At 42.1% G+C, this 9,786-nt stretch overlaps 1 protein-coding gene across 3 annotated transcripts; it reads left to right on the forward strand.

Annotated features, from left to right (window-relative positions):
* Positions 1-5,004: 5,004 nt before the first annotated feature.
* On the forward strand, positions 5,005-8,009 carry LOC147421820 (uncharacterized). 3 transcript variants are annotated; one of them, XR_015186793.1, is made up of 4 exons: positions 5,005-6,737; positions 6,817-7,035; positions 7,207-7,515; positions 7,637-8,009. XR_015186793.1 is itself a non-coding variant. In XM_086503139.1 (3 exons), the coding sequence occupies exons 2-3, from the start codon at positions 6,894-6,896 to the stop codon at positions 7,386-7,388; spliced, it is 324 nt and encodes a 107-aa protein (XP_086359265.1). In that variant the 5' UTR covers positions 5,005-6,737; positions 6,817-6,893; the 3' UTR covers positions 7,389-8,009. The 3 variants fall into 3 exon arrangements, 1 of the variants encoding a protein (XP_086359265.1); XR_015186794.1 differs by having other exon boundaries at positions 5,005-5,289; positions 6,697-6,737; positions 6,817-7,515; XM_086503139.1 differs by having other exon boundaries at positions 7,207-8,009.
* Positions 8,010-9,786: the final 1,777 nt, after the last annotated feature.

A 9,786-nucleotide genomic window follows, 5' to 3' on the forward strand; every position in this document is an offset into this window, starting at 1 on the left:
TTGCTTACTCTAGGGAAGCATTGTAAGCATTGACAAGTTTTAGGTTAACCTTTCATTGTATGCCTTGCATCCATCTAGCATCTTCAAAAGAATAGTTCTTAAACTTAATAAGATATCATCGAATAATCTTACCGTCTCTCAATACCTTGTCTTCATGTCGAAAAATGGACTCGGGCTGCAGCACCTCTTCTTGGTCCTCGATCTCCGGTGGGGGTCTTCAATAGTTGGTTCTTAAGGTGGCTCTCCTTTGTAAGGCTTTAGTAGGCTCACATGGAAAGCATTATGTATGAGCCAATTACTGGGCAACTTGAGTTGACAGACCATCTCATTGATTGGTCTGAGAATTTGGAAGGGACCATAGTACATTTTTTCTACCTTAGCATAGTACTTTTGGTGTCCCGTGGGATTCTTGCCCATTGTGTGGCTTAATCGAACCTTGGAAAATTTAAGCAAGACCTAATCATTTTGTTTAAAAGTTTGAGATCTTCTGTGCTTATTAGCAGTAGCCTTTCGCCTTTGTTGTGAGATAGAGATAGCATCCTTAATCTTTTGGAAAGATTCTTGTAGGTCTTGGCTATACTCATCTGCAATGAAGATCTTTCCGTGTACCTTAAGGAACAAGGGACTTTCGAATCTTCCCTCGATTACCTCAAAAGATGCTTTTCTGATGGAGGTATGAATAGTGTTATTGTAGGCATACTCCACTAATGGTAAGTACTTCTCCCATTGGGACCTTGGTTTTACTTCCATTACATAGGCTTTTAGTAGATCAAGAATTGCTAGGTTAGATATTTCACTTTGGCCATCTGTTTGTGGATGATAGACCAAAGAGAAGTTTAGCCTTGTCCCTAAATTCTCAAAGAGACCCTTCCAAAAATTACTAGTCATTCTAGGATCTCTATCCGACACTATGGACATTGGCAAGCCATGGTATTTGAAAATTTTTTATATAAAGAGGGTTTCCATTTGATGGGCTTTGATAGTCTTTTTGACAAGTATGAAATGTGCTTGTTTGCTAAACCTGTCAACTATCGTCCATATTCCTGTATTCCCATGGATAGACTTGGGCAATCCAAAGATAAAATCCATGGATATGCTCTCCCATGGTGAATAAGGAATTGGCAAAGGTTGAAGCAATCCAGGTTGCTTCCCTCTATCAAACTTCGTCTTTTGGCATACCGCACATTTTGAAACATACTCTTGTATGTTTGCTTACATGGCAGGCCAATAGAAATATGTTTCTATCCCTTTTAGGGTAGATTGAATCCCTCTATGCCCTGCATAAGGAGGAGCATGAGATTCATACATTACTTTCTCACGTAGTGAGTTAGTAACGCATAGTCTATTGCCATACAGAAGATAACCATCTTGTAGGGTAAATTGTTCTTCTTTCTTCCCTAGTGCAAGGGCTGAAATCACATCTCTAAAATCGGGATCAATAGCGTACTCATCTATCATAGAAGATAGATAATTGTGAGTTGCTATGGAAACCCCATTTACTTCCGGACGTCTTGAGAGTGCATCGGCTACTTGATTATATGCTTTCCAACAATGTGAGCAATATGAAAATGAAATTGTGAAAGAAAATTTTCCCACCTCATTTATTTGTCAGAGAGCTTGGTCTGCGTCATGAAGTACTTAAGGCTTTGGTGATCCATCTGTAGAATGAAAGGAGTCCCCAATAAATAGTTATTCCATGAGTCTAAGGCAAGTAGGACTGCGGGGAGTTCCTTTTCATATATGCCTAGAGCTTGCTCAACAGGGTCGAACCTTCGACTTTCATAGGCTATGGTGTGTCCTTCTTGGAGAAAAACAGCTCCAAGGCAATGACCACAAGTGTCACATTCGACCTCAAATGGCTTTGAGAGATCCAGCATTGTAAGCAACCGTGCTAGTTGTGGCTCCTTGAGCTGTCTGTGAATTCATAAATTTCACAAGTAGTTCAATAAGATTTGAAACATTTGCATTGAGTGCACAGTTCAAGTAGGCTTTGACGATTTTCCAAAGTCTTGAAATCAGCCATGTCTACAAGGCCATAATCTCCTAGATCATCATCGTCATGCATATTAGTGTCGGCAGCACTCGTGGTGCCCTGATTTTGATGTACGTGCTCAAAATCAAAAGTGTACGTAGGTGAAATATCCTCACTGGCCATGGTAAACACACACTACTGTAAAGAAAGAAAAAAAATGTCAACTTTTACATTGTAAAGCTTGAAGTCTTTGTTTTTGTTATGCTCGGTGACTTTTGCGCTGCATGCGGACCTTGCCTTGCGAAAATTGTAGTGATTCACGTCACGCCTATTGTAAGAATACGTTTGTTGATTCTTCACAAAAACTCGTTGTTTTTGTGAAGGCTTTTCTTCACATGTGAGGCTTCCTCCTTGAAAAATGAATTTTGGAGCAAAACTTGTCTTCCACTAAGAAGTGAAAAAGAAGGGTGAAGTTACAAGTTTGAAGCTTTCCATTTCCTTCTTGCTTTCTTGTCAACACAAGTATGTTATCTTTCCTTGTTATACACAACAAAGCCCAATAGCTTGATGGTAAAGTGTTGGCCTCTCACCCTCATGGGATGGAGGTTCAATCCTTCTTTGTGCAAGGGTTTAGGGGGCCTTCCTACGCATGCAACCAACGAAGCCTTCGGAGCCTCAGTGTCGTAGAGTTGCCAGTCGAGTTTGCCTTGGTATGGGCCTTCCTACGTGCGCAGCCAACGGAGCCTTCGGAGCCTCGGTGTCATAGAGTTGCCGGTCGAGTTTGCCTTGGTCACCCGCCTTAGCCTTAGTCACCCGTTGTGGAGGGCGTGGTGGTTGGTTGTCATTGTCTGTCCTCGCACGTTGCGCACAAAAAACTGTGCTTGTCTTTTTTTTTGCTGAGTAGCATGTCGCATACATATGCAACCCGCTTTTCCCTTCCTAAAATAGCTCGGATACCAGTGAAAGGATGGTGGTAATCCGTGTCCTAGTCTCCACCCAACCATGCTACTTTATAGCCTCCCCCTAACATACACACAATTCGGCCGTGCCGGTGGCCTTGCCCATAGGACCCTTGTCGTTACAGATCGCATCCAAAAATGCAATGTTGCTCAACTGTCGGGTACTTTCCTTTTATAACCCCACCTTGGCATTGTGCCTTTATTGAGTTCACTTCCTAATATCCACCAACTTGCTAAGTGTGATGGGGGACCCTACATGATCTTGAACTGAGCCTAAACATCCTTTTACTATACGAGTTCCAGTGCCGATCAACTTCTCATGTGCATGTACGCTTCGGACATGTCGCTATCTTCAAATCGTGGGGGGGGGGCGGGGGGGGGGGGTAGCACGTCGCATGCACATGCGACCCGCTTTTTCCTTCCTAAAATAGTTCGGATACCAGTGAAAGGGTGGTGGTAATCCGTATGCCAGTCTCCACCCAACCATGCTATCTTATAGCCACCTCCTAGCGTACACACTGTCCGGCCGTGTCGTTGGCCTTGCCCGTAGGACCCTTGTCCTTATAGACCGCATCCAAAAATGCAATGTGGCCCAACTATCGGGTACTTTCCTTTGATAACCCCACCTTGTCATTGTGCCTTTATTGTGTTCACTTCCTAATATCCACCAACTTCCTAAGTGCGATGAGGGGCCCTACATGATCTTGAACTGAGCCTATACATCCTTTTACTATACGAGTTCCAATGCCGACCAACTTCTTGTGTGTGTGTACGATTCAAAGACATCGCTGTCTCCGAATCGTGGGGGGGAAGCAGCACGTCGCATGCACATGCAACCCGTTTTTCCTTTCCCAAAATAGCTCGGATACCAGTGAAAGAGCGGGGGTAATCCGTGTGTTAGTCTCCACCCAACCATGTTATCTTATAGCCTCCCCCTAGCGTACACACTGTCCGGACGTGCCGGTGGCCTTGTCCTTATAGACCGCATCCAAAAATGCAATGTGGCCCAACTGTCGGGTACTTTCCTTTGATAACCCCACCTTGGCATTGTGCCTTTATTGAGTCACTTCCTAATATCCACCAACTTGCTAAGTGCTATGGGGGGCTCTACATGATCTGGACTGAGCCTAAATATCCTTGTACTATAGGAGTTCTAGTGCCGACCAATTTCTCGTGTGCGGGTGAAAATACTGTTCACATTGGCCATACGATGTCCGACTATTTGCAACTTCAAAAAGAGGGTCTCAAAAATTAACTAAAAATCATTGGAAAGAAACCAACAACTAAAGTTAGCAGTTGCAACATCCTCGTGACATAGTTAACAGTTGCCACTCATGACAGGATATGCCCAACAAGGATAGGGCCAGTAAGCTCTAGGCTGTTTTCAGCGAATGCAAAGAGATGGCATCTCTCCAGATGCAAACACCTATGCTTGCATTTTGAAGGCATGTGGCACTATGCAAGACGCTGATATGCACCAAAATATTTATGATGATAGTGCTAGTCAGGGGTCGTTTGAAAAAAACATCTTGCTCGGCACTGCCTTGGTCGACATTTATGCCAAATGTGGTGTACTTCAAAAAGCGCAAAACTTGCTTCAAGAGCTTTCTGTCTAGAATGTCGTCTCTTGGAGTGCATTGATTGCGGGATATGCCAATAGGGACGGGGCTAGCAGGCTCCCGAAAGCCCTGGGCTATTTTTAACAAATGCAAAGAGATGGCATTTCTCCAATTGCAATCACCTTCACTTGCATCGTAAGGCATGTGGCATTACGCAAGATGCTGATATGGGAAAAGGAAGATATTTCATGACAAGGGATGTTTAAAAAATATGTCATGCTTGGAAATGCCTTGGTTGACATGTATGCCAAATACTTCAGAAAGTTCAAAGCTCAAAAAGGTTATTCCTGTTAGTACTTGGTGAGCCAAAGCTCCTTTTTCGGCTATCTGAACGCACAAGCAACCACGTGTCACGTTGTCACTGGGTGCTGGGTGCTTTTTGCTGTAGTAAAAAGCTTCAAGTAAAAATAAAGGCGCTGTAGGTACAGCAATTCCCAGCCATCACGTTCGTAATTCCCAGCAGGTCCGCAACAGCCAGGTCCGCAGATTCGCAGCAGTTCCACAGTTCCCAGCAGGTCCGCAGCTTTGCAATTCCCAACAGGTCCGCAACAGCCAGGTCCACAGCAGCAGTGCTTGCAGCAGATTCGCAAGTTAGCAGCAATTCCACAGTTCCCAGCAGGTCCGCAGCTTTGCAATTCCGAGCAGGTCCGCAGCTGCAAGGTCCATAGCAGCAGTGCTTGCAGCAGATTCGCAAGTTAGCAGCAATTCAACAATTCCCAACAGGTTCGCAATTTCGCAGGTTCGTTGACTCGATAAAAAATTATGCCAGCTAATCCTCGATTAAAATCTGATATCTTCTGTTTTAGTAGCACTAGACCAAACCTTTGGAGAGAGAGAGAGAGAGAGAGAGAGAGAGAGAGAGGAGAGATAGGATTATGCCAACTGAACATCGATTCAAATCTGATATCTTCTATTTTAGTAGGACTAGAGCAGACCGATGCCATGAGAGAGAGAGAGAGAGAGAGAGAGAGAGAGAGATTCATGCCCGTGTCTGTTACTGTTGACTCGATCTCACATAATGCCAAATGATCATCGATTGAAATCTGATATCTTCTGTTTCAATAGCACTAGAACAGACCTTTGCCAGACAGAGAGGAGACAAAGGATTATGCCAACTGATCATTGATTCAAATATGATATCTTCTATTTCAGTAGGACTAGATGCCATGAGAGAGAGAGAGAGAGAGAGAGAGAGAGAGAGAGATTCATGCCCGTGTCTATTACTGTTGACTCGATTCCAGATTATGCCAAATGATCATCAATTGAAATGTGATATCTTCTGTTTCAGTAGAGAGAGAGAAAGAGAGAGAGACAGAAAGATTCATGCCCGTATCTGTTTATGTTTATGCAAGCTTAACTCATGCCCATCATGTCTATCCCAATCTCGAGAAATTCAAATCCAATCTCTAGTTTTGAACCACAAGTCCCCAAAATCCTTCATCATTGCATCAAATTGACATGCATCCAAAGTTCTACGAAAATCGTAAAACCAACCTAAATGGAGCAAATTGTGTCAAAACAAGCCTCACCTTTCACATACTTGACATATTGTGTTTCAAATCTTAAAAGGATTGCTTCCTCGTCATACTCATATATCATAGTGCACTCACCTCTACAAGAAGATTCAAAGATACTAGACAAGGACAAGAAACGTGCCAAAAAAGCAAACAACGCAGGTACATGGATAGTTATATGGAGCCAAGGAGAAAAAAAAATGAAAAAGTTATTGTCCATCATGGGAGGGGTGCAATTTTAAAAGTTAAGGTAGACGTAGGTGAGTCTGGCCCGTGAAAAAAAAGGTCAATTCCAACACGCCGATAAGGCAAACGATGACACTGTCTTGTTTTTCCTTGCATGCTCTGTATTTATGCTAATGCGTATTTTGTGATTCTAATAGTTCGTAAAATTTTCATATGACTTTGTTTTTCAGCATCTGTGCAACAAATAATCTATAAATATATAACTGATGTCTCAAGAGTTCTTCCATGTTGATCTTTCGAGACTGTCATTAACTTGCACTCCACTCTTTGTAGCATTATCTTACGCTCTACTTTTGTCTTGATTCTTATGAACACTTTCTCAGCGGTTCTGCACAATTCTACTATTGGTTTTTCCAGTATGAATTCTAATCATGTCACCATTGCAGGCAACATAGATAACGAAGAGAATAAAATGAGCAATTCAAAGGTATACTACTCTATAAAACTATCACATTATGTTCCTTCAATGTACACAAAATACTGATCGCATTTGTATAACCTTGCAGAGACTTGTTACCCTTTTCAAGCAAAACATTGCCTCGAAGAAAAACCCCCAAATTGCCAGTATCCAGCAAAGAGGCAAATGCACCTGCTTAACCTGGCAGGTTGCTGCCCGGACACTTACATCAAGGGTTTTGCAAACTATGCAGAGTTGCGATTGTTAATAGACAGATTTGTAAAGCAGCTCGAACAAAACAAGAGCATGGGTATCAAAATAGCGGCAGGTTAGCTCTACACACATGCAATTTTATCTTTTTTTCTTCTTCTCATTGCTTTGCTATCTACAATAAACAGTAAAAACATGCTTTTTTACAAGGAAAAAAAAATTGTTTGTCCCTTATAATACTCTTTTTTTCTAAGTCTAATGAAAGAGATCGTCTGCAAACTATCTATAGAGATTGACGTCCCCGAGGATCTCATGACAGTCGAGGACGGTAATCGTTTGCTTCAATTGAAGACACCAATAAATCCCTACATTCTTAAGATGTTGCATTATGGCTACGATGTCGCACTCGAGGACCTCTTAGATACAACGAAAAATGACGCAAGTGAGATCTTCGCAAGCTTCAAGAGATAGTGCAATGACGAGCCATGATCAATTACAGAGCAAAAGCTGACATGGAAACACAACAAGGATGTTTACAAAGCACGATTTGGAAGTGAGTATCCGTACGCTTTCATCAACATCGACAACCCACCCACAGGTTACACATGAAAAAAATTCAAGAAATATCCCGCTCGATTATATAGTCTAATATTCTCAAGTTTCAGCATGCAATCTTGCACTAATCCTGTTTCTTTTTTTTTTTTGCTTTTGCTGTGCAGCACATTACAACAAGACTCAAGTTTTGCTTCTCGAGTACGACAATCAATCGAGCAAAAACAACGGACGTTGAATACACCGTCTACTCCATCACATGCCACGAAAACAGACGAAAGTACATAGGTGTCACAAACAATTTTGAAAGACGAAAGGCAGAGCACACTCGACAACCACCTTCAAAAATGCAATCCGACGTTATTCGCTACCAGCCATTCGAAGAAAACGTTATTTTTGACATACTTTCCGTCTACAAGAATTTACATGTATCACGTATACTAGAAAAACATTCATCAATACACATAGTAGTACAAGTTCATTTGGATATAATATTCTATGAGCTCATCCCCCTCACTGCAAGAAATACATGTTCTTGAAACAAAAAAGAAAGATCTAAATTATCCTTGTCACTGTCGTGCACGTCTCAATGAAATCTGATTTCTTGTCTGCTAACACAACATCCTTTTTCTCTCTTTTTCCTCAATTATTGTGCACTAAAACCATTCATAAAATTCCTATTAAGTACTCTTGTTCATTCATTATTAAAAAACTCATATCAATCGCTATTCTTTCACATTTAAAACAATTTTGGATCCTTTCATTTTTAAAAAAAATCAAACACCAATTTCTCTCTCTTTACTGAATTATTGTTCCCATAACACATTTGCAAAATTCACAACAAATACATTGGTTTTTTCATCACAAAAAGAAAAACGTAGCATTTGTATATACGCTTTTCACATAGTGCCAGCATTGCCAAAATAGTCATGCTTCTTCTTCCTTCATATGTTAAATGTCAATTTTCATATGTGCTATTGTATTCTATAGATATTATATAGCAAGGCCCACCAAGCAAGGCTAGTTGACAAGCTTCCTGTCCGGAATGTCATCTCTTCAAAAAGCACAAAAGGTTCTTGAGGAGCTGCCTTCGCAGAATGTTAAGTCTACGAATGCACTGATTGCGGGATATGCTAAATAGGAGCGGGACCAGGAAGCTATGGGCTGTTTTCAGCTAAAACGAAGCGAGTGCATCTCTCTAATGGTGCAGAGTACAGCCTTACAGCGCCACCCCAGTAAAAAAAAGCACCGCCATCAGCCCTGCTATCAAATACTTCAGATGGCTCAGAAAAGTGCTTGATGAGCTTCCTGTTCGGAATGTGGTTCCTTGCAACGCATTGATTGCGAGATATGCCCAACAAGGACAGCTTCGCTAAGCATCTGTGTTGTTTTCAATGGATGCAAAGAGATGGCATCTCTCCAAATCCAAACACCTATGCTTACATTCTGAAGGCATGTGGCACTATGATATGGACCAATTGATGCCACCGACGTCTGTGGGATCCCCTTACCGGTTGTTGTTGGGGTCTATAGGACCCACCTTGCCTCCACCACTTGTGGTACATTGTGTTTTTCGGATGCACGCGACATTGCACAAGCAGTTCAGAAGGAAATAGCTAGGTATGCGTCCTCACCGAACTCGAGCATTGAACAAATGATTGAGTGTGTGGCTAGGCTCTTTTATGGGATGATCATCGCTCATCCTTTTACAGATGGTAATGGCATAGTCTACCGGTTGTTGATAGCCGCAGCTCTCGCCCTTTCCCATGCTCATGCATAACGGACACAAGAAGTATTGCCTGCACTACATGGATGTCACTAAGCGTGCTTTTGAGCATGGCAAGGTGGACCGTTTGCAATGCTTAATTCTCAAATGTTTGCTCGTCTGGTGGTTGAAGCTGGTTGCAGCACAATGAGGTTTCCATGTGCACTCTTTCTTGAATGTTTGCTCTTCTGGTGGCTGAAGCTACTTGCAGCACAATGAAGTTTCCATGTGCACTCCAAGGTATTCAAATGAAGTACGAATCTATCTGAGAGATAAGTATCCAAATTCAAAAGTGAGGAGGGACATCAGGTAGAGTTGCAACTCCTACCAAAAGAAGTGTATGAAGTCGCCTCGAAGCCTGAGACCAAAGAAGCCAACCACAGGCTAGGACTCAGAGATTTCTATGAACAGGAGCCATGCGGTGTGGATTTCCAAAAAGCTTACGAGCTTTTATCCACGATCAAAGAAGATGGAACTGCACAGATTTCTGACCCTTAGTGGAATAAAGTTGAAGTGGTGATAACCAAGAAAATAGTGGTAGAAGCACTCAGA

Source organism: Adiantum capillus-veneris, chromosome 27 (assembly GCF_014529385.1).
Source record: "Adiantum capillus-veneris isolate H3 chromosome 27, ASM1452938v2, whole genome shotgun sequence".
NCBI lineage: Eukaryota > Viridiplantae > Streptophyta > Polypodiopsida > Polypodiales > Pteridaceae > Adiantum > Adiantum capillus-veneris.

Bases quoted from the DNA above. Each gene is read 5' to 3' on its own strand.
- LOC147421820 (XM_086503139.1), top strand. From the start codon at position 6,894: ATGCACCTGCTTAACCTGGCAGGTTGCTGCCCGGACACTTACATCAAG. The intron at 7,036-7,206 runs GTTAGCTCTACA...AACTATCTATAG, and splicing joins GGGTATCAAAATAGCGGCAG to AGATTGACGTCCCCGAGGAT.